Genomic DNA, 24,795 nt, shown 5'->3' on the forward strand with positions numbered 1-24,795 from the left:
AACACAGAATTGCCTTATACCCCCAACAGTTACTTATTCCTTGAAAAAGCAGGTGCTAGTTTACTAGTTTACACTTTGCAAGAAAGTTCAAATGAAGATAAATCTTCCTCTAAGCCAAGCAAGCACTCTGCAGATACCAGTGGCCTGTGTTTTACCATATTCAGGAGCCACTGAGTTTAGAAACTGCCCTGATTGACCCCTTCCGAGTCCACAAATGCCTAAACTCACTGCACCCAGCCATAGGTTGGAAGGCCTTGGCCCCTCTAGACTGCCTCCCCAGAGTGGGAAGGAGGTGGCCTCCTTGTTAGAAGTGAGCTAGTGAGCTTTAAAGGTTGGTGCAGTTGGTGGACAAATAAAACGACCTGAAGCCTGGGTGGAAGGCTCGACAACAGGCTGAGGAAATGCCATAGATTTCATGGGTGAGCCCATGATAGTTTGTGAATGATATTACTCAGGATACGCTTTTGAGAAAAGAACAAACTAAACAAAAAACCAAAAGCCAAACCAAGAAAAAAGAAAGAAAGAAAGAAAGAAAGAAAGAAAGAAAGAAAGAAAGAAAGAAAGAAAGAGAGAGAGAGAGAGAGAAAGAAAAGCCAATCCCCATCCCCACCCCCCAAAATCCCTCTGGAGACATACAACATTGAAAGTAAAGTCAAAGGAAAAAGGATCTGAGGGAGGGTTCTCTCAAAAGATAAATAACAACACAGTAACGTCAGTGAGATGTGGGCTAGCAGAGGAGACAAGGACAACACAACTTCGCTTTGCAATCAGTCACACCAAGGACCACAGAGCTGACGTGTTAACATCAACACTGTTAGCTCACATCGATCCAAAATCAATGCAGCCGTCCCACCATGACCCTGGTTTTCCAAGCCCACGGCCCGTCTTGTTTTCCACAGAGCCTGGCGATCTTTCATCCCGTACCTGCTCATGGCTGCCTTTTCAGAGCTCCCCATTCTTGTGTAGCTGTCTTGAATACTTTCTCCACTGCTGCTCTCTTCGTCAGGCTCGATGTTGACATGTCTCAGTTCCATGGGGTCCATTTGACCTGTCAGCGCTTTCCTGTCCACTCAGGAGCTTCTTCAGTGTAAATAATACACAGCACCTTCAGTTTAAGGCTCTTCCACTTTGCGTGGACGTTCAGAACACTCTGTTCTGAAAACAGAGCACAAAACACACCATTATAATTTGCTTTGAATTGGATCGATGAACCTGAATCTCCTACTTTGTGGACACCTACTCTGAAACAAGGAAAGGAACGAAGTTCTTGAAAACCTCACAAAAAAAAAAAAAAAATATGCCCTGAAAATTTTCCTCACCTAATACAAAAAGGAAAAGAAGAAAAGAAACAAAGAATGAAAGGAAGAAAGAAGGGAGGGAAGGAACGAGGAAGCAAGGAAGGAAAGAAAAGAAGATGGCAGTTATTTTTCATCTCACCGTGGGAATAAATTAAAAGCAACCTCAAGATGTGACAGGTAGTCATCGTGAAGATTTAGGTGTTTGTAAGCGGATTGCATGTTTTTTAAAACAGAGGGGAGAAGACAAAAGTAAATTATTGACAAAGGAAGGTCTGCCAAGTATCTCTATGAGCTGTACCTAGAAAGAACATTGATGCCCTAATTTAACTGAGCATGAAAGAATCCAAGCCACTAACGTGCTTGATAATGTGCAGCCCTGGGCAGGATGAGCTTAGAAAAGCCACGTTCTAGGCGCCCGGAATGCCGGCCACGGCCGAAACTACTAACAAAAAAAACACACGGGTTTACCTTCGAATTGGTGTTAGAAATCATCTACTTCAAATTCGAGCGTATATCAACCACAAAGAGACGAGTGTCTTATACTGTGCTCTGTCTTTAAGTCACTGGGTCTAAGCATAACTTTGTTCTCAACTGGAAAGTGATGATGGGAGGACCGGCTGGATTTGCCTTTTCTAAAAACACCATAAATCTTCCTATGCTACTGATAGAAATTTTCTGGAAAGCTTACAGCTAGATGCATTCAGTTGCTGCTGAGCCCTGATAGTAACAGAAACACGACTGTCCTCGAAGGGAGAGGTTCTAATACGTGAGTTACCCACCCGCTAAACACATGCTGAGCAGAGGCACAACCGTTTCAGAAATTGCTCCAGAATTCAAAAAGCCAAATCCTGAGAAACATGAAACCTACACATGAGAATGCCCCACCAATCCCAAAAGCATATCTGTGGAAGGTAGCTGACACACTTGAACTTAGGATCCCAAATTATGAAGTTAAAAACACAGGTGGAAACTCACTAACATGACTATCAGTAAGGTACCAGAAAGGACAAGATTCCCAACTCACGGAGCAATATAAAATAGACTTCTAGCCAGGCGGTGGTGGTGCACACCTTTAATCCCAACACTCGGGAGGCAGAGGCAGGCGGATTTCTGTGAGTTCGAGACCAGCCTGGTCTACAAGAGCTAGTTCCAGGACAGGCTCTAAAGCTGTAGAGAAACCCTGTCTCGAAAAACCAAAAAAAAAAAAAAAAAAAAAAAAAAAAAAAAAAAAAATAGACTTCTAAAGTGATATAATAATTAAAAATCCAAATGAGAAAATAACAGTTATTTCAGTATGTTGGGAAACAAGGAAAGTTTAGTTTATGCAAAAACAATTCTAAAATTAAAAAAAAATGCAGCCATTGAAATAGGAAAAGTCAGCGAAAGGAAGAGTTAGGAAAGCAGGAGAGAGCTGCAGAAATCACTCGAATTACAACACAAGGAGATAAAGAAAGAAAACTGTGGAGGAGGAGCTAAGAGATCGGCACAGGGGCTAACAGGCGTTCTCATGTGCCAGAACCGCAAGAGCAGAGAGACAGGATAGAAAGAGAAACTTGACGAAGACAGATTCCGAGTTAAGGAAGAACAGCAGGTCCCAGAGTTTCAGAGGAAATGCGTTTCAGGATGAAACTGGATCCTTTACTAATACAAGCGGAGTAAGTGCATACGATAAAGTCAAGAGACGACACACGAGGCACGGAAAGAAGAAATGTAGATGCTTGAAAAGAGAAAGACAAACAGAAACTGAGAAGGTGGTTTGCCTTGCCCACCGCACCTGCCCCGTCTCACTTCCAGACGGGAGCTACTCAGTAGTTTCTGCTGTCCGTTCCTAAAAGCAGTGGTTCTAAACTCGGGTCAACTGTGCACAGGTGCCCACAGTAAGATGGTGGTGTACTCTCTTCTGCCCACACTCTTAATTATGTCAGTTAAAGAAACGTGTTTACGATGTCGAGACTTATTTCTTCCTGATCTACAAAACTATTGAATTTGTCCCAGCTTACCTACAGATTGCTCCCACATAGGACCAATCGCCTCTACTTACAGCATTCGCATTGTGTAAATGGCATGCCTGAGACCACCAAATGGTGCATTTGACTACACGACCCCACATCACCAGAATTCCAAAAGCAAGGTTCCAGCTTTTTCTTCCTTTCTGAACAGCCCCCTCCTCCGAACTCAGCTTCTGCCTTTATCAGTTCATGTTGCAGTGTGCTGAAATTACGCCTGGAGAGGCCCTTCTCACGCCATGCGCCTCTGCTCACAAACAGACCTTCTGAGTCTGTCCATCCTTTCACGAGGCACTGTGTGAATTCCAGATTCGGACTCATTTTCCCTCTGGGTCCTGAAGGCCTTTCTTCCTCCACCTCAGCCCTCTATTGATTAGTTTGCTTCTTGGTCCTTTGTAGCTAACACTATTTTCTGCTTACACTGATCTGAAACTTCACAAGCTAACTGAAGTCAGCTTCAGTTGTCAGCCTGACATACCAAGGAGGAGGGAACTCGTATAGGGGATTGCCTCCCCCATCAGTTTGGCCTATGGGCAAATCTGTGAAGGATTTTCATAATTGTTAACCTATGTGGAGAGGAGGAGCAGCCCACCGTGGGTGGTATAATCACTAGGCAACCGAGCCTGGATTGTATTAGTAACCAGAGTTCCCCCTTGTTCCAGCCTTAAGCTCCCGTCTTGGTTTCCCAACATGATGGGCTTTAACCTGCAAGCCAAAATAAAATCGCTCCTCCCCACAAGTTGCTTTTCTTCAGTGTTTTATCATAGCAACACAACCAAATCAAAACAATCAGAAGGGATGACATGTGGGTAGCTCTCAAAACCCATCATATTCAGTAGATAGAGGCAGAGTTCAATCAAGAGACATGTACGGAGCTTTCTTCAGGACAAAACCACATTTTTTCCCCTGCCATTATCTAAAGCTATCTTATCGCTTCCCCCATGGTTATTCAAATCTATTGTAGGCCACCCCACCTGGTCTAAATTGCTCAATTTCTCCCTTTACAGCTGCTTCCTTGCTTATGAAGTTACAGTGTTTCTGACTTTAAGTGATACGACATCCACCTGCCCTCAGGAAAAAAAAATTCAAAAACTTTAAATTTGGTCTTTTCTTGGGCTGTCTATGATTCATTTAAGACATTAGAAGGCAGTGGTGAGATCCAGGTGCCAGCTAACAATGACCAGCGTAAAGTCCTCTAGTTTGCTGTTGATAAACCGTTGGGCTTGGACAATGTGGTCTTGAATGTCCCTCCAAGGCCCCTGTGTTGAAAGCTTGGTTGTCAGTCTGTAGCACTATGAGGAAGTGCTGACTGACTCTTCAGGTCATTGGATGCTGGCTTCTGAAGGACACCCCTGCTCCATGTTTCTTTTTGCCTTCTGCACACCATGAGATAAATAGTCTCTTTTGCCATGTGCTACCACTATGAAAATGACACTCCCACAGGTCCAGAATAAGAAGGGTGAGAGAATGAAAGCTCTGAACCTAAGTCCAAACTCTCCCTTTCTGCTTTAACCTCATTACACTCTTGGTCACAGTGACAGGAAGCTGACCCGTGCAGTAGGCGAGATGTACAAAACACGTCTTCATTTTAAGGATGTTTCCAACTTCAAGCTGTCGCTCCATTGTCAATTAAGTAGCCACCATGTCTTCCATTTTCTTCATCTTACTGATCCACATTCGGGTATAAGTTCTCAATGCCACATCCCAAACAATAAACATTATATATATATAAAATAAAAGATATATATATATATATATATATATTTTATTTTCAATCTAACTGACAATTCTGTCTGTTCCTTGGAGATGTCCAGCCTGTTTATTTCTCTGCTCTGGACTCTTCCAGATGCCCCTGCACCTGAGGCATGAGGGGAGTTTTAGCAACAGATGTATAAAGTGAGGACCTCACAAGGGAGGATTAGGTGGGGGTGGGGTTTATTGTAGATATGGGAGAAGCACAGCCAGGGGCATCTGGAAGAGTCTAGAGCAGAGAGATAAAACAGTAGACTAAGGCCATAAGAGAAGTGGGGAGAGAGAGAGAGAAAGGAAGAGAGAGAGAGGACCAAGAGAGAGGCGGGGGTGTGGGGGACTAAGAGAGCACATGGCCAAAATGGCAGGGTTATATAGGAATGAGAATCTGGGAAAAGGAAGCCCATGAGCTAAACAGGGCTGTAAGGGCTGGAACTAATCTCATAGCCCTTACAGGAGATGGGCGGGGTGAGAAAGAAGATCCCGGATGGCAGCACAGACTCTGTAACAGGTGCAGAGAGCCTGGATGCCAGTGGGCGCTTTGGTATGCTAACGGGCATCACAGTTAGCCTTGTTCCTTTTGGACCTGACAAGACACTGCTTTTAGTTTCCCCTGATCATTTTCTTCTCCCCCTTGTTCTCACTTTTCAGGCCTTCTTTTTGTTGTTTGATTTTATGGACACAATGCTTTCCAAACTCTCTCTAAAGCTACTGAATCAGCATCTTCAGAACTTGATTAGACAGCAGGTATCCAGGTTGTCAAGCCTGTGGGCTTGGTTCAGTGCCGCCTGCTCCTTGGATGACCTTTCCATACAGTGGCTCCTCTGCAGTGTGTTGTGTGTGAGGAGACCCCGAGTGGGGAAGGAACACCCTGCAGGGCCACTCCCATGTACATCTGCCACTGGGGCTTCCATTCCTACTTGGTACTCCTTTCTTTGTTGTCAAGGCCCAAGCACTCACCAGAGAGCCCTTTGCAGTCTTCCTTAAGGACTATATGACAGAATTAAAGTTAAAAAATGACAGGCCACCATTTTCCTAAGCCAATATAATTTATAACTGTATTCTAGATACTTGTACCCACAGAGAAGTACACTTCTCACCCCTCATTGAACAAGCTTCTTCTCTACTACAGAGATCCACGACTGATCAAAATGTAGAGAATAAGTGACCACGGGATACACAGTCCAAACGTGTACGTCTACAGTGCAAACCCCCTAGACGTTAAGATTCAAGGAACATCACCAAAGAAGGGGTGGAAAGATGGTTAGAACGAGAGAACCAGGACTTCTGTATCTTCCAGACTGACCAGGGAATATGCACCCATGAAATCTCAGCAGTAGGGTTGCCTAAACAAGACCTTCATAATGACCACACCAACTGACACGCCAACTCAGATAGGGGAAAGGCTGCAAGGCTTACCCAGAGATGAAGATCTACTGCAGAGAGGGGGAGAATCTGTCTTCTCCATGGTCAAATTCCCTACTAGGTTATCCAATCCCAAGTAGTCAGTCCTAAACACATGTTCATATAAGCGACACTCAGCAGGCTCATAGGGTTTTTTAAAAAATAGATGTCTGTATTTACATGCACCAGTTATAGCTCAAAGAAGAGGTCGTGAGCTTGAGAGGGGGTGGAACACAGGAGAAGTTAGAACAGGAAGGTGAAGAGGGTGGAAATGACACAAATATAGGGCATATATATGAAATACTCTGAAAAAGGCAAATTTGAAAAATGGCGCCCAAATAGACTACAGTGCCCCAAAGCGAGGTTCCTTGGTGAATACTGTCACCTGTGACCTGTGCTCCTCTTTGAAGATGTTGACATGACTTGGTGTTGCAACAGAGCACCCTCTAGAAAAAAACAGTTGCCCTGAGGCTTGCCCCCTTTCTCAGATTTCCCAACTCTGTCTGCTTTCTGGTTTCTTTGAGTTCTTCAGAGTTGCTGTGAGTTGATGCTATCAGCAGCTACCACGTGCCATACTTTCCACGGGCTTGCTTTTTACAATGCATTTTTTTCCTGTTCTCAAATCTTACTGCTTGATTCTCTAGAGGCCGTAAAATTAATGGAGCTAGGGTACAGCCAGAAAGCTAGGAAGACACTGTCCTTCAAAGATAGGTCCATAAATATGTTTCTGGGAAAAAATTAGTATCTGAATCAATCATCCCAGTAAAGAAGACATTCTGCCAGTGAAGCCAGTGAGCCTGAAGCAACCCAAGAATCTGAACAAAACAATAAGGTGGAGGGAGGGCAAATTCACTTTCCCTCCTTAACCTGGAACATCCGTCATGTTCCTAGGTCTCAGGTCTTCACATCCAGTGGCTTGTGCAAATAGTTGCCTGGTTCTAAGGCCCCCAGCCTCAGAATAAATTATTCAACCAGGCTTTCTAGTTCTTTTAATTTACAGATGACAGATTGTAGGACCTCTAAGTCCTCATTATCACATGAGCCAGTTCCCACAATCAATTATGACTGCATCTATCAATTATCTAATTACCTACTGCTCCCCTCCCATTTGTCCTGTTTCCTTGACTTCAGTACATACACACACAGAAGATTTTCAAACCCTATCTTTGCCCAAGCTTCGCCTCTAAGTTGTGCTTCCATGTGACCAGCGGCCTACCTGACACCTGCATATCTTAACATTTTAATTCCACATTGTCTACCACAGAGAACTAAAGCCTGGATAGGGAACAGGGACTTCATCTTTGGTGGCAAATAGAGCTAGGTATAAATTTTGACCCAGTTACCTACCCAACGATTTCCTGCTTCTACAAAAATGAAAGCCATATCATTTACCTTCAAAACCAGCATCCTGGAAGTTTAAGTATGCTAATGTATGTCAAAGACTAGCATGCAGGAGGTCCTCAATAAACTCGAATCCCTTTCCTTCTTCGAATGATCAGATTCCCATCACTGTCTTTATTTGCATTTGAACATACATACTAACATGTATCCTTCACCTTAGACCCTGAAAGAGGGCCTCATGGTCTCAGAACTCTTGCAAACCTTCTAAGCAAGGTGGGAAAAGAACTTGTTTTTATAGTGCTTTTACTGTATAGAAGACACCTTCTAAATCTCTTTGGAGAGTGATATGACCCATGCAATAGTGTGAGGCCTCAGCTCCCGATCCTGGTTTGGGCCATTGCCAGGAGCATTCACAGGTGTGGCCCATTTTCATCTCTGCATACCTGATTGCTGACCTGGTTGAAAGGACTAAGCACAATTCCAACAGCGTTAGAACACTATGACACACGAAATACTCCAAATCGATCGCCTGGGCACAGAGTACGCGTCCCATCATCATTACCAAAGTGTAACTTCAAGTTAGTCGCATGCATGGACTTCAGTGTGAACGTGCTGCACAGTGGCAGGCATTCATTCATTCGTTCATTCATTCGTTCATGTTAGTCACATGAACATCTTTGCTATTTTTCTCTGACTAAATAGTCACTGAAATAAATCAGCAAATAGGGGCACGTAAGTCCTTTCTGGACTCCATACTCTTTAAAGAGTACTAAGACCCAATCACAGTTGACATTCATAGAATCTCTGGGCATCTTTCAGTTTCTTTGCCACCTCAGAATCTCTTCATGTGTTAACTCTCTTCCCTGTATTCCTAAGGAGGCATCTCCAGGGCTCAACTAGGGCAACTTAAAAAGCCATGTGTCTGGAAATCCCTGTCGAAGACACACATGTGAATGAGCGCTCGCATGTTCTCACGAGCATGCTCTTTTCCCCTGCAGGAATCGTCACATCCTGTGCTTACATTTGCAGTTGTGTGGTTACCTGACAAACAGCCATCTGTCTAGCTAGGGAGGAAGCTTCACGGGAAGGGAGCAGGTGCCAGGTGTGCACACTACATACTCCTAGCATCTGGCACGATGCCTGCTGTTATTATATTCTGCGAACACCAAAGCAACTTGACATTGTATTCATTACAGACATGGGGACACAAGCTTGCTAGTTTTGGGGGTCTGTATGGTTAATATTTCAAAATTAGGCAGCAAGTTTATCCGATCACCAAGAGAAGAACAGCTTCGTTGCCACTAAAATGCTTCTGAATACTTCTACAAGCCAGATTTTGGACAGAATTCTCTGCCCTTCAACCTTTCTTTCCATTCTAGCTCATTCTCTCTGTGACATGAAGAAGTCGCAGAGAAGCAGGTTTGAGCATCCACAGAGCTCTGCAGCTCAGGTACCAATCCTCTATCTACGGCGACGCAAAGTCAGAACTTAAAGTGGCCCCGGGACACTGTCATGCCAGCAGACTTTCAGTTGAGCGCATTTGTTAGCCGGTGTCTCAGGTAGCAAATTCCTCCTATCCAAACCCTGGTTATCAACAGAGCTAGGGTTTTTCCCTCTGAATTGCTACGAAGAAGCTCATGGTGGAAGATCCTCAAAACGAGAAGTTTCTCAAATGTTGTGGCTCATCACCAAACCAAGACATCAAAACTGGTAAACAGAACTGTTCTGAGTCAGAAGCTGGAGTGGCGACCTTCTGTGGGGACTGCAAACATTTGTCCTATCTGATAAGGGGCAGTGGAAGGGGAGTTAGTGACGTCAGGGTAGGCTTTCCACCGCTGTCATTGGTCTGCTCCTTCAGACCATCTCAGTGTTGACGAGTGTATTCCAAAAGCCTGGCACAGGCGGCAGACGGCCAACGTGGCAGTGACCCCTGGGTTGGCAAGTGAGTCGCAGCTGCCCATGAAACTTGAAGCCGAATTATAGTCTATCTGAGGAACTGATTTAAAGTCACATCTAAAATGTACGTCAGATAAATGAATAGAATGTTTGCATGAAAACCAAGCTAATATTATCTTCATGTTAAAGTGCCTCAGTTTCCCCAGTATGTGCTACTCACCCTTTGATAGCAAGACAAACTGGTTCTCTAACTCACTGTTTCTCAGTGAAATTACCCTCCACGGAAACACTTCGAGGGGCTTGGGAGATGACCCAGTTCATAAAGTACTTGTTGCACAAGTCGAATGACCCGAGTTTGATCCCTGAATAAAAAAAGCCAGACGTGGTGGTGGGTGTCTGCAATCCAGCACCAAGGAGGCAGAGACAGGAGGGCTCTTGGGACTTAATGGCTAGCCAGTCTAGCAAACACACACGCACGCACGCACGCGCACACACACACACACACACACACACACACCACACACACACGAGTCTGAGGAGCTCTGGGAAAAGAACCCTCCAAGATTTACTTCAGGATTTTAGTATTCCTTCTCTGCCCCATCCTGAGATACAGCTTAGAAATAACATCTAGGAAGAACTGGAAAATTTCCAATTAAACAGACCCTATACTGAGGCTTTGTCCACAAAGATTACAAGCTTAGCCAGGTGACGGCGGACGGAGGGGACACATGTGATTGTAAGCCCAACAGAGGATTGCTTTGCGCGTGAGACCAGCGGAGGCTACAGAGTGCATTCTAGGCCAGGGTGAGCTATGAAGCCCTGTCGGAAAGCAAAAGTACGACATGCTTGCTAAGAGTAGGGAGAGAAGACCATTCATACGATTGGAATATGCTTTCTTCCTTCACCTAGATTTTTTTCAGGTGAAGATGTGGTCATCTTAAGCAGAGACCTACAGCCACACTTTAGTTTTTATTTTCTCATACAATAGGCATCTTATGGAACATACAGGGACACATAGCACACAGGATCTGGCCAAAAGAAACTCTTGATGCTGTATAATTAAATTAGTGACGTCTAAGACCCTACCACAGCTGTGAATACAGTACATTCCCAAACGTTTACATTCCGTAACAGATTCAAGGCCACCTCTGAAGAGACCTTTTTTTTCCTCCCCCAAATAAATTATTTTTACTTCCATTAAAACTACGCATATATTAAGAATAACCAATCTCAATAACCCTTGCCACATATTGTAAAACACAGTTGAAGAAACCCTTCATGGTCAACCATCACAACCTTAAATGCTGACATTGTACTTTTTAGGAGGCTAAGTACTATGAAGAGAATTCTAGAAATAATTAAATTATAAATTTAGACGGGAGGCTCTTGAGTTATAAAATAATTATAATCTTTCTAGAAAACACAGCTAACTTCATTTAACTTGTCAAGAAGGTTCATTGTAAACTACTGTCTAAGAATATGAAATATTTCAAGTTTGGAATGTTTCTACTGACTTATAAAACATGGCTTGTTTTGCTTTAGTTTTTTTTTTTTTTTTTTTTTTTTTTCATGGAAACCACCATCAGCTCCTCGATTGGATGCTTACTGCACAGATGTGAAAAGCTCCCGCCCCTGGCAGTTTTGAGAACAGCTGTTCTACATCACTGATTCTAATCCTTCAAAACCTAAAGTTCTACTTATATTTATTCAATCTCACAGGTTCTTCTTATGACTTTGCTCTTTGTTCTTTGGCTCAGAAAAACAAAAAAAATGTTCTTTGGAAAATGGTCACTTTGAAAAGATAAGGGAAGAGAAAGAGCCTCTTCTTCAGTAGAGAGGGCAGACATCACTCCCACCCTTCCTCAGAGGACATTCATTCTTTGATTTAATTTGTGGGTTTTGTCGAACAGTGTCACCTGAACACAGGCTTCTACAACCATGTCCCTCTTCCTAGCTTTTATTATAGTCAGTGACTTGACGGAAGCCACAAGTCGTGAGACTGCTGGCTGGTTTTGCAGTGTTTCCTTTTCCTATTAACCACTCTCCAGTTTTCTGATCAGACCCCAAACCACTTGCAGCAACAGCAAAGTGCAATTGGGATCTGGCTAAGTCATTTCAGTGTCTGACAATACATCCAGCTGATCTTTTAAAAGTTGCGCACGTAGTCTTTCCCAACATTTTCATTTGCAATGACTAAGAAATCAACACGAAGTAAAGAAGAAAGCAGACACTCTGTCACTCTGTGAATGTGTATGCAAAACCAACTGTACCTTAGGAATTTATCCAGTCCTGTGCAGTCTTCCATGAATTGTTTGGGATGGCAGACCCCTGTCACAGAGGTGACTTATCTGAACTTTTGGAAAGCAGACAATGATTTAAAGGCCGTGGGAGTGAACAACAGAAGCCAATCAACACTAACACCTTCTTGCCCCGACACCTCCCTCAGGCCAGCTTGCGTCAGCTTAAAAGAGAGAGGACGCTAACTTGGTTCGCTGCTGCACACTTGGCTTAAACATTGGTCACACCGATTTCTATTTGCTTTTAGAATTTTGGCTTTTATACAACGAAACTCTAATTGGGTGTTTTACTTTGCTGTCACACTGCATTCAAAATTCTGTTGTGTGGTCAGCGGATAGATCAAGAGGCATTAATTTTTCAAGTGTTAAGAACTGACAATGTAAGGCAGACAAAATAGACATCAAACAGTCACACTCTAGAATGTCATAGAAGGCACAGATGATACTGGTTACAGGAGCACTGTTTTCCTTTGCATTGTTGACCTGTTCAGAGGAAATCTTACAGAGTGACAGAACCTCCATCAGTCCCGAGTTACTCCAGGTGCCATGAGGTGGAGTTTGTAGCCCACTCTCAACCACTGCTGCCTCACCAGAGGCAGAGTGCTGAGCAAACCAACTGTGGATGCTTGAGAAGAATTTCTAAATGCGTATATTTTCTCTTTAAAAGAAAACAAACCTGGAGCTGGAGAGATGGCTCAGCCGTTAAGAGCATTGCCTGCTCTTCCAAAGGTCCTGAGTTCAATTCCCAGCAACCACATGGTGGCTCACAACCATCTGTAATGGGGTCTGGTGCCCTCTTCTGGCCTGCAGGCATACACACAGACAGAACATTGTATACATAATAAATAAATAAATATTAAAAAAAGAAAAGAAAAGAAAAGAAACCTTCTTGTCTCTCCACACACCAGAGGAGGAGTTCAAATGTGTTGGCAAATAATCTATCTTCAACTAAAATTTACCAGCTAGACATTCTGAAAGGGAGATGAGAAAGAATGGAAGCCAACCCGGACCAGGCTCTTTGCCTTATAAATATTTATGGCTTAAACAAACCTCATACCCAATCAGAAGCAATGATTTGTCTCTACAGTCCGTCAACTCCTGTCCTTATAAAAACCAAACATTGTCCTCTGGCTAGGAAATTCCCAAGCTGAGGCAAAACACAAAACATCAGAGGCACGTGGGCCCACCCATGTCTCTCCTCCTCTCTCGCTGCTCATTTGGCTTATGAACTGGAAGATGATGCCTTTATTCCTACCGGAACAGTGAGTCCTTCACTTCCAGAGGTCTCCGTTGTTTTTATTTTTGCTCCTTCTTCCCCACCCTCCCCAGGAAGAAAGCTATTATATTCCAGGGAGAAAAGAATACATGCCTGAATTTCTGAGAAACCCAAAAAATTCCTTTTCAAATGACTGTTTCCACTGTCTGTGATCTTTCCAATTTAGGGATTCATCCCGTTTGCAGCATTATCAAATTAAGATGAGATAAACCAGCAAAGATTTGTAGTAATTGTTAGAAAATTAAATACTTCTAGCAAAATCCCATTTCCCAGTTGGCTCACTGAGCCAGCATAGATGTACTCCAGAGAGGAGAACTTTGCCATCCAGTGTCTTCTTAGCTGGTAAACGGATGCATACTTCAAACATTTTACTTCCCTTAACATTTTACGCTTTGGCTTCCTCATCGTTCTTATCCTTAAGTGTAACGAATAATTAAAGCAGTTAGTATGTTAGGTTAAGATTGCAAACGGACTTCCATGGCCTCTTTGATTCCAACCTACTCTACGTGGCAAAATTTTAATCACCAAGTTTCAAACACTGACTTAAAATCAAACCTACACCTGGGGAAACTATCTGGAACGGCCAAGGTTTGTTGTTAGACCATTTGTTTTTCCATAGACCCTTTCTACACATTGAAATGTGGCCAAATTAGTAAAGAAATGGTATGGTCTGGCCTTGACAAAGGGCAGGAAATCTCCCCTTCTGTAAGAAAAACAGAATTACATATGAAAACTGAATGTCATGGTTATTTCTTACAATCATGTCAGAGTGTAACTTCACACACATCGGGTGGTAGATTTATGCTGCTTTAACATAGCAAAAATGTTCAGTCAGGGTCTACTGTGGTTGAAGTATTATTATAAAGGGAGGTAAAGAATCACAAACCTGGTCTCTTAAAGGTGAAAATGATGGGCAAGCATGGTGGCGCACACCTGTAATCCCAGTATTTGAAAGGCAGAGGCAGGTGGATTTCTGAGTTTGAGGCCAGCCTGGTCTACATAGTAAGTTCTAGGCTAGAAAACAGCCAGGGCTGTGTAGAGAGACCTATTCTTCAAAAATAAAAATAAAGAAAGTGAAAGTGGTGTAGCTTTAAGGTTTGCTAAAGGAGCAAATTTGGCTAATGAGGTGACAAACACTTTAGCTGATTCCTTTTAAAAGAATTTACGAGTTAATGAGCCCACAAATGGGGACAGATGCTTTGCTTTGGTCAAGGAGGGCACTGGGTTGGGACTGACACACATATTCGCATGAAGGCATCCTTGGCTTCTCAGGCTCTGTCATAGTTAATGGCAGATTAACTGCACAGTGTCCTCTGGGACTCATGAAAGGAAACGTGCTAGGGGCTAAGGTCATCCAGGAAGCTCTCAGGGAGCTTTGGGGCCTCTGGCCGAGAGGAAAGGCCATGTGAGATCCCAGTGGGCAGAGAGAAGGCAAAAGGCATCCTGAGTGAAAAGGGACAGGTTCTGACAATGTGAGAACCCTTCTGCCCATAGTGGAGCCTTCTGACCAGACAGGAGGATGGACCAAAGTGATCCCCATAGAAGCACACTAAGTCTGGGAACACAGGCGCTTATGATGAGGGGCCTTGCAATCATCTGAGGAACACAATGAAGCTGGCAGGGTAGTTCACAGAAAGGTGATGGGTGGAGCTGGTTGTGCGGGCAAGGATGACCGACAGGATGGTTTGGGATCTGTGTAATTGGCCTGTCTGAGAATGATGGCAGAAAGGAAGATAAATAGGATTAAAATTGAAGTCAAAAGGGATGACTTTTTTTCTTATTTTTTTTATCACGTTTTCTAGCTCACGATACAGGCTATGAATTTTGTGTAACTGCATTAGGAGAAACCAGAAATTTGAAATCCAGTCTTTTCCTCACAGAGTGAAGGGCTTTCCTTCATTTCTGGCTGTTGTCCTCAGAGAGTGTGTATCCCAAGAGCATGTCCTTAACTGTAAGTACAAAACTATCGAGTCGAACGAGACTTAGAACACATCAGTGTGTTGAACCAGAACTTGCCTTCCCCATATTTCCCATATTTAAAACAATCAAAATATTCTGTCTGAAATGTCAGCTTCAATAATATCCTCAAAGGGACTTCAGAAAACCAATCAACAATAAAAAACAAAACCCAGAGCAACCCTAGCCTGACCACCTCAGCATTTTGCCGAGTAAATAACCCTGTTCTCATCTTGACTGTATCCGAATTTCTAATTTTAGTTATGGATCAAAATAATACTTGGAAATGAGTTCTGGTGACAGCCGAATTCGAAGAAGACACACAACCCTAGTGGTGACTAAGCGACCAAGTGGTTTATTTTTTTTTAATAACTTTGTAACATTCACCAGCTATCTTTTACTTCTGCATTCACACTTGGTCTCCTTGCTCCTACTTCAATGTCTCTTCATGTTATCTGAGCTTTCTGTGTTCTTTTTTCAACGTTTCTATGCTATAGGTGATGCATTTGTTTGTCTATAGAAATAGAGTCTCAGTATGTTTTCCAGGGTGACCTTGAACTCGTGATCCTCCTGCCCCTACTTCCTAAGTGCCAGCATTATGGGTCTGTACTGGCATACCTGACTTACACAACTCCTCTATACCATACTGTATTCATGATGCGCCTGTCTTCAAGAAGAGTTACTGTTTGTCATTGCTAGCCCTTAGGTCATAAACTCAGAAGCTTACGAAGTAGATGCCAAGTTTTCTAGTACATTCTCAGTGTTTGCCTTAGTCCAAGTGCAGGGAACTGACTACCAAGCCTGGCCACACACGGAATCCCTGAACATTCAGCAGGAGACAGCATTCTGAGGCTTTTTCAGAACCCAGTATCTGCCCTGTGCCTTTTGGCTTCCAGACTCAGCGTACTAAAGAGGATATTCATCTTTTTTGATGCTACAACTTTGGTACTCCAAAGGGATAAAAGTCATCCTTTGTAAAATATTGGCTCTTACAAAAAGGAAAAAAAATCCATGAAGAAATGCTACAAAAATGTTCGTACAAAATTCAAATCACAAAGCCCTGTATTGTCCATGCTATGGCGAGAGTGAGCTAGGCACTTCCATGTGTGCTCTGCGTTCTCCTCACCACTCCTGTGCGGATATCTTCCCGTGGTTCTAAACTCTCTGCCTCAGCCTGCATAGCAACAAAAAATAAGTAACAGAAAATAAATAACAGAAGACAAAACTGAATATTACGTGCAGAGCCATGTGCATCGTGTTAATTGTAAACAGAAAAGGGTTTGTTTCTGTTTGCCTACTTTTCTCTTCGTTCTTTATCTACTCACTGTTTGAGGCGAGTGCTCATGTACCTTAGGCTAATCTCCAGCTTGCTATATAGCGGGGGGGGGGGGATGACCTAGAACCTCTGATCCTTCTGTATCTACTTCCTGAATGCTGGCTTTCCAAGAGTGCCCATAATACCCAGCTTACTCGGTGCTGGGGCTGGAACTTAGGGCTCCATGCCTTCCCACTCCATCCCCAGCCCCGCTTCAGTAGACCAGGTCAACCATCCATGGAATGCTGGCCTATTAGATTATTTTTTTTGAAGCAGGAAACACATTCAATCTAACAAAATCTGAAATGGGAATTCTAAACTGCAGTCACATTGCAGATGTTTCTCTTTTAAGATTTAGAATTTCAATACATTTTTCCCCCAAAGTAACCATCCATAAGTTTTACAACTTTATTAAGTTTCTTCAACCAGTTCTTCCAGATTCCTGATAGATCTGCCTATAAGAAGATGGTAAAGAACTTGAGGCCCTTCCATCCTTTTTTCTTTTCTCATGTCTTAGCACAAGCACGTTGTAAATTACTACCTGAATTGCTTCATTTGATGAACTCTGCAAAAGTCCAAATTATGATCCTTCCAATACCAAAGGGCTTCTCAGTCTAGACCCCAGGAGGCAGAGGGCTGGTTTGCCATCCTCAGTGCTCCCAGGGAGCTGCTGTAACCTGATGACTTCTGGGGAGGCTGTGAACTTGACAGCCTTCTCCTCTCTTCAACCCGGCCTATGCCACCTCTATAGTTATCCAATGGGCCATTTTGGAAATGTTTGAATAACCAACAACTACATTGCAAAATTAGCAAACAAGGTTGGTAAAGGTTGACGAATTTATTGACTTTGCCACCGACCTAAGTAGAGAATTGTGTTTAACCTCAGCTGACAGAAATACTCATTCGAAGGCGGTACATGACCTTGGCATTCTCTGCTTTCCCCTTGAAACAGAGCTTTCTTGTGCATCTCACTTCTTGCTCTCACACTGAAATGACACAGGAAAAAGTGTCAAAAGTTCACTCTAGGCTTTCACTCAAATGGACTTGCTGAATAGCAGCAACACGGTCTTTGAAACTTATGGGAGCTTAGACAGTCTATGGAGATTCTAAATATTCATATTAAATGATAACTTTTTTTGAGACAGGGTCTTTCTGTAGCCCTGGCTGTCTGGGAACTCACTCTGTAGACCAGGCTGGCCTCAAACTCGCAGAGATCCTCCTGCCTCTGCCTCCTGAGTGCTGGGATTAAAGAGGCACACCACCGCTATCCAGCTAACTCATACTTCCTAAAAGCTCGCTGAAATGGTGATCCTCAGCCTACTAGACTCTGTGCGGATGCTCAGTGGGCAGCGTGCCTGCCACACAAGCGTGAGGACTTCACTTCTCACCTCAGGAGGATGGGCACACTCTGTGTTCTTGTAGCTCAGTGTAACTCTGACAAAATGGGATGTGGAGGAAGGACAATGAACAGGAGTTTGCAGGCCAGCTATGCTGGCCTAGGCAGCAACAAAGAGACAGTCTAGAGCAAGGTGGAAGGTAAGAACTGACTGTCGTGTGCATGTGCTCGACAAAATACACACACTTCACACACATACACTTTACACACATACATTAAGTACACAAAAATGCCTACTAGATAAAACAGCATGGCTTAAAAAAATGTATAATTAAAGCAATATCTCCTAAACAACTAACTGCCCTGTCAGTTTCTGTTCTTCATACTGATAGAGTTGAGTTGGGTGTCTTTCTGATCAATGGTAACCAGTGCTTTCAAAAAGCAAAAAAAAAAATCACATTGTTTCCAGGCTGCGGTCCACTAATTCCCATTGCTTTCTTTCACGTTCCCATTTGCATTTCTTAGTAAAAACAAACTTTCTAAAGGGACAATTTAATTTTGTAATTCCGTTACCTACTGAACTTAGTCAATCTGATATCACACAGTTTGAATTTGGGCTCTTGGAAGTTCCTCAAGCTGCAGCCCACCAGGCTGTTACTGAGTGAGTAGGTGAGGAGATCCCGTAGGACTTTTAGAAGGGAATGGATCATCATACTCCATGACGGTGTGGATCTGCGCTGGAGGAGAATCATGGTCCCTGCTGGCTAGACCAGTGCACAGGCTGACCTTGTGAGCATCCCAGCCGGAATGCCGAAGTAAGGAATCTCTGACACGAACCATGGAAGGCTCATGTGTTGTGGCTGGGTCCCCAATGTAGTGTTTAGAAGTAGGGCTTTTGAAAAGGGACTAGATCCCAAGGTTCTGACCTAATCAATGGGTTAATCCCTTGACACAATAAATCATAACTGAGTGGATTATCTGGAGGTGGTAGAAACTGTTGAAGCTGGGGCCTAAGAGGAAGATGTGGGGCACAGGGACGTGGCCATGAAGGTGCATCTTGCCTATAGCCTCCTCTTCTCCCTGACTCACTGTGAGATGAGTCACATGGTTCCCTCACCATGCACAGGCCCAGAAGCCAGAGGCAAGTGACCACGGACAGAAACATCCCAAACCATGAGTCAGAAGGGATCTTTTATCTTTTAAGTTGATTTTCTCCGGTACTTACTTAGAGCAACAGAAAACTAACACACATGCCTACCAGGCAGCACTGCCCAGAGGAATCTGAATGGGGGCAGGGCAGGGCAGGGCAGAGCTTTTGATGTCTCTTCATCAGTGAACTGGGGAGGGTTTCTTGAAGTGAGTCTCTTCAAAGGAGGGAGCACAGGTTTCTGGGACAAAGATCATTTCCCCTGCTGGGCTCCAAGCAACTCCAGGGTTGGTCACACTGCACTCAGAGCCTTGCACAGGGCCACCAACTGACACGCTGTTTTCAAGGAGTTCAGCAGTATCCGGGCTGGCAGCATAACTCAGCTTTTTTAGTTTTGTGGGTTATTTTAGTTAAGAATTATAACCCTGGAGGGCTAGGTAAAAAAATAATAGAATGAATCTTCCTTTAAGAAAATGTCTTGACAGTTGTGTGACTGGGGTAGTCTGTAAGGCCACTGGTAGTGGGACCAGGATTTATCCCTACTGCTTGAACTGGCTTTTTGGAGCCCATTCTCTTTAGAGGGTTACCTTGCTCAGTCTAGATACAGGGGTGAGGGCCTTGGCCCTGCCTCAAAGTGATTGCTGACTCTCCATGGGAAGCCTTATCCTCTCTGAGGAGTGGAGGGGTGGGGTGGGTAGAAGGTGGGGGAAGCGGGAGGAGGAGTGGGAGAGGGAACTGGGAATGGTATGTAAAATGAGAAAAGACTGTTTTTAAAAAATAAATAAAAAAAGAAAATGTCTTGAGCTACTCAGTGGGATAGTAGCAGACGGGGTCACCCAGACAGATGGTTGTGCGGTTGGGTTTAAGTCTGTCCAGACAGCCCATTTAAATTAGCTATAAACAACCTGCCTTGTTTACTTTGACTAATAATAGACTATGCCTGGCTATAATTGGCACTGTATAAATGTTGAATGAATAAAGGTTTTTATTAAAGGCATTGATTTTTGCTGTCCATCCACGACCTTTAGAACTTATTTATAAGGTTGCAGTGAGACATGCAATGGCAGTTCTAACTGATGGGTCCTGCCATATGTTAAAATGTCGTAGCTCCTCAAGATCAGAACCCCCTACGAAAGGCTGAAGTGAGCGCTTCACCAATAGGAAGACTGGTGAGCTCGGTAAGAGAAAGTGACCATTCAAACTGCATGTTCAGAGAAAGGGGGATTATAACTTAAAGAATGCAAGAATAAAAATCTAATAAGACCATGTTATATCCCTAACATTATATAAATGCAGGGTTAGAGAGATGGCGCTGTGACTAAGAGCACTTGCTGCTCCTCCGGAGGATCTGAGCTTGATTCCTTGCATTCACATTGAATGGTTCCCAACCAACTTTAAGTCCAGCTCTGGGGGATCCAATGCCCTCTTCTGACCTCCTCAGGCACCCAAACACACACACACACACACACACACAAAAAAAAAAAATAGAAATAATAATAAATTCTTTTTTAAAAACCTTATAAATGTAACATAAAATATATGCAAAGAAAATGTCTGAAATGATGTACACCAAGAGGTTATTTCTAGTATGTGAAAGGTGGATTAATATTCATTTTGTCTCACTTATACTTTGGATCAACTTTTAAAAAAGATGGATTATTTTGTTTTAAAAAAAATAAAGATAAGTAGAAACAAAAATAACAAAACCAAAAAGTCACTCTCTTAGATTTTTTCAAACACTCCTAGGCGTCAGTCATGAAAACTCTATTTTTAATGAGGCTATTTTAGGTATTTAGCTATCAAACTTTCTTATCAAAAATATTTACTTATGAATGCACATCTGTCTTGTCTATAGATGTGATAAACAATGACCAAAAACAACTTGGAAGAGAAATAGGTTCAACTTAGAGCTTGCAGCCCATTGCTGAGGAAAGCCAGGTCAGGCACTCAAGGCAAGAATCTGCAGGAAGGAGCCTATAGGCAGGAAGTCAAGGCAGGAACCTGCAGGAAGGAACTTGGGGCAGGAACTGAAGCAGAAGTCATGGAGAAGTGCTGTGTACTGGCTTGCTCCCCATGGCTTCTTCAGTCTACTTTTTCTTTCTTAGAAAAGAAAGCATTTAATTGGGGACATGCATACCACTGGAGCAATAGCCATGGGGCTACAGTCCCATCCTCAGGCTGAAGAAAGAGAGAAATGGGTCTGGCATGGGTTTTTTTGAAACCTCAGAGCCCACCCCTAGTGACGCACTTCCCCAACAAGGCTTCCTAGGCCTTCTCAAATAAGGCCACTCCCTGATTAGCACTCAAATATATGGGATTATAGGGGCCATTCTTATTCAGACTACCACATTAAAGTTTCAGAGGGTCAGTCCGTTATAATCAGGGTGGGATGCATGGTGGCACACATGGCACTGAAGCAATAACTGAGATCTACATCCTGACCGACAGGCCAACCGAAAGAGCCTGGGCCTGGCATGCGCTTCTGAAACTTAAAACCTCCCCACCCCACCCCCAGTGTCACACTTCTTCCAATGAGGCTGTACCTAGCCCAACCAGGCCACACCTCCTAACCTTTCTAATCTTTTCAAGAAGTCCTTCTCCTTGGTGACTTAAGTATTCAAATATGTGAGCCTGTAGAGTTCATTCTTATTCAAACCACTGTGTTACGCTGGCTGACTCCCATCATTTCCATGTCTGATGTCAAATTGCTCTTCAGACCTCCAATTCATTTCAGCTCTGTTAACTGACACACTTGGTTCTCCTGGGCTGGTTCCAAGCCCAGTCCTACTTTCTCCAGCAAGACCACACCTATTCCAACAAAGCCACTCCTACTCCAACAAGACCACTCCTACTCCAACAAGGCCACTCCTACTCCAACAAGGCCACTCCTACTCCAACAAGGCCACTCCTACTCCAACAAGGCCACTCCTACTCCAGCAAGACCACACCTATTCCAACAAAGCCACTCCTACTCCAACAAGACCACTCCTACTCCAACAAGACCACACCTACTCCAACAAGGCCACTCCTACTCCAACAAGGCCACTCCTACTCCAACAAGGCCACTCCTACTCCAACAAGGCCACTCCTACTCCAGCAAGACCACACCTATTCCAACAAAGCCACTCCTACTCCAACAAGACCACACCTACTCCAACAAGACCACACCTACTCCAACAAGGCCACTCCTACTCCAACAAAGCCACTCCTACTCCAGCAAGACCACACCTACTCCAACAAGGCCTCTCCTACTCCAACAAGGCCACACCTACTCTAACAAGGCCACACCTACTCCAACAAGGCCACTCCTACTCCAACAAGGCCACTCCTACTCCAACAAGACCACTCCTACTCCAACAAGGCCACTCCTACTCCAGCAAGACCACATCTACTCCAACAAGGCCACACCTATTCCAACAAAGCCACTCCTACTCCAACAAGACCACTCCTACTCCAACAAGACCACACCTACTCCAACAAGGCCACTCCTACTCCAACAAGGCCACTCCTACTCCAACAAGACCACTCCTACTCCAACAAGGCCACTCCTACTCCAGCAAGACCACACCTATTCCAACAAAGCCACTCCTACTCCAACAAGACCACTCCTACTCCAACAAGACCACACCTACTCCAACAAGGCCACTCCTACTCCAACAAGGCCACTCCTACTCCAACAAGGCCACTCCTACTCCAGCAAGACCACACCTATTCCAACAAAGCCACTCCTACTCCAACAAGACCACACCTACTCCAACAAGACCACACCTACTCCAACAAGGCCACTCCTACTCCAACAAAGCCACTCCTACTCCAGCAAGACCACACCTACTCCAACAAGGCCTCTCCTACTCCAACAAGGCCACACCTACTCTAACAAGGCCACACCTACTCCAACAAGGCCACTCCTACTCCAACAAGACCACTCCTACTCCAACAAGGCCACTCCTACTCCAGCAAGACCACATCTACTCCAACAAGGCCACTCCTACTCTAACAAGGCCACTCCTACTCCAACAAGGCCACACTGCAACATGGCCATTCCTCTTAATATTGCCATTCCCTTTGGGAGCTATTTTCTTTTTGTTGATTGATTGATTTTTATTGAGCTCTACATTTTTCTCTGCTCCCCTCCCTACCTCTCTCCCCCCTTCAATCCTCTCCCAAGGTCCCCCTGCTCTCAATTTATTCAGGAGATCTTGTCTTTTTCTACTTCCCACATAGATTAAATGCATGTATGTCTCTCTTAAGAGTCCTCATTGTTGTCTAGGTTCTTTGGGATTGTGATTTGTAGGCTGATTTTCTTTATGTTTAAAAAACACTTATGAGTGAGTACATATGATAATTGTCTTTCTGGGTCTGGGCTACCTCAAATAAAATGAAATTTTCTAGCTCCATCCATTTAACTGCAAATTTCAAGATGTCATTAATTTTTCTGCTGTGTAGTATTCCATTGTGTAAATGTACTACATTTTCCTTATTCATTCTTCAGTAGAGAGGCTTTTAGGTTGTTTCCAGGTTCTACCTATGGCAAACAATGTGGCTATGAACATAGTTGAGCACATGTCCTTGTGGCATGATTGACCATCCTTTGGATATATACCCCAAAGTGATATTGCTGGGTCTTAAGGAAGGTTGTTGCCTACTGTTCTGAGAAATTGCCCCACTGATATCCAAAGCAGCTGTACCAGTTTGTACACCAGCAATGCAGGAGTGTTCCCTTTACCCAACAACCTCTCCAGCACAAGTTGTCAACAGTATTTTTGATCTTGGCCATTCTTACAGGTATAACATGGAATCTCAGAGTTGTTTTAATTTGACTTCTCTGAACACTAAGGATGTTGAGCATTCCCTTAAGTATTTTCCAGCCATTTTAGATTCCTCTGCTGAGAGTTCTCTGTTTAAGTCTGTACTCCATTTTTATTGGATTATTTGGGGTTTTTTTGATGACCAATTTCTTGAGATCTTTGTATATTTTGGAGATCTGTCTGGTCTGTCTGATGTGGGGTTGGTGAAGACCTTTCCCATTCTGTAGGCTGTCATTTTGTCTTTTTGACTATGTCTTTTGCTTTACAGAAGCTTCTCAGTTTCAGGAGGTCCCATTTATTAATTATTTCTCTCAATATCTGTGCTACTAGGGTTATATCTAAGAAGTGGTCTCCTGCACCAATGCATTCAAGTGTACTTCCTACTTTCTCTTCTATGAGGTTCAGTGTGGCTGTCTTTATGTTGAGGTCTTTGATCCATTTGGACTTGAGTTTTGTGCATGGTGATAGATATGGATCTATTTTCATTCTTCTCTATGTTGATAACCAGTTATGCCAGCACCATTTGTTAAATACGCTTTCTTTTTTTGATTTGATATTTTTTGCTTTTTTGTCAAAAATTAGGTGTTAGAAAGTGTGTGGATTAATATCCGGGTCTTCAATTTGGTTCCATTGTTCCTTCAGTCTGTTTTTATGCCAATACCAGGCTGTTTTCAGTACTGTAGCTCTGTAGTCGAGTTTGAAGTCAGGGATTGTGATGCCTCTAGAAATTCTTTTATTGTAGAGGATTGTTTGGGCTATCCTGGGTTTTTTGCTTTTCCATATGAAGTTGAGTACCATTCTTTCGAGGTCTGTGAAGAATTTTGCTGGGATTTTGATGGGCATTGCATTGAACCTGTAGATTGCTTTTGGTAAGATTGCCATTTTTACTATGTTAATTCTACCTACCCAAGAGCATGGGAGATCTTTCCACTTTCTGGTGTCTTCTTAAATTTCTTTCTTAAAAGA

The 24,795-nt window shown here is 43.5% G+C and overlaps 1 protein-coding gene across 5 annotated transcripts in view; it reads right to left on the bottom strand.

The window, feature by feature from the left end:
• Positions 1–24,795, bottom strand: part of Slc38a4 (solute carrier family 38 member 4) — a 73,228-nt gene that overhangs the window by 25,385 nt on the left and 23,048 nt on the right. For 2 of the 5 annotated variants that reach the window (XM_038341308.1, XM_038341307.1), the window contains exon 2: positions 925–1,155. In XM_038341308.1, the coding sequence (XP_038197236.1) occupies positions 925–1,043 (119 nt within the window). In that variant the 5' untranslated portion in view covers positions 1,044–1,155. Of the gene's footprint in view, positions 1–924; positions 1,156–1,437; positions 1,461–11,964; positions 12,116–17,079; positions 17,225–24,795 lie in introns of those variants that run through there. The other 3 variants (XM_038341309.2, XM_038341306.1, XM_038341312.2) reach the window with 3 other exon arrangements.

The sequence above is a fragment of the Arvicola amphibius genome, chromosome 9 (assembly GCF_903992535.2).
Source record: "Arvicola amphibius chromosome 9, mArvAmp1.2, whole genome shotgun sequence".
Lineage (NCBI taxonomy): Eukaryota > Metazoa > Chordata > Mammalia > Rodentia > Cricetidae > Arvicola > Arvicola amphibius.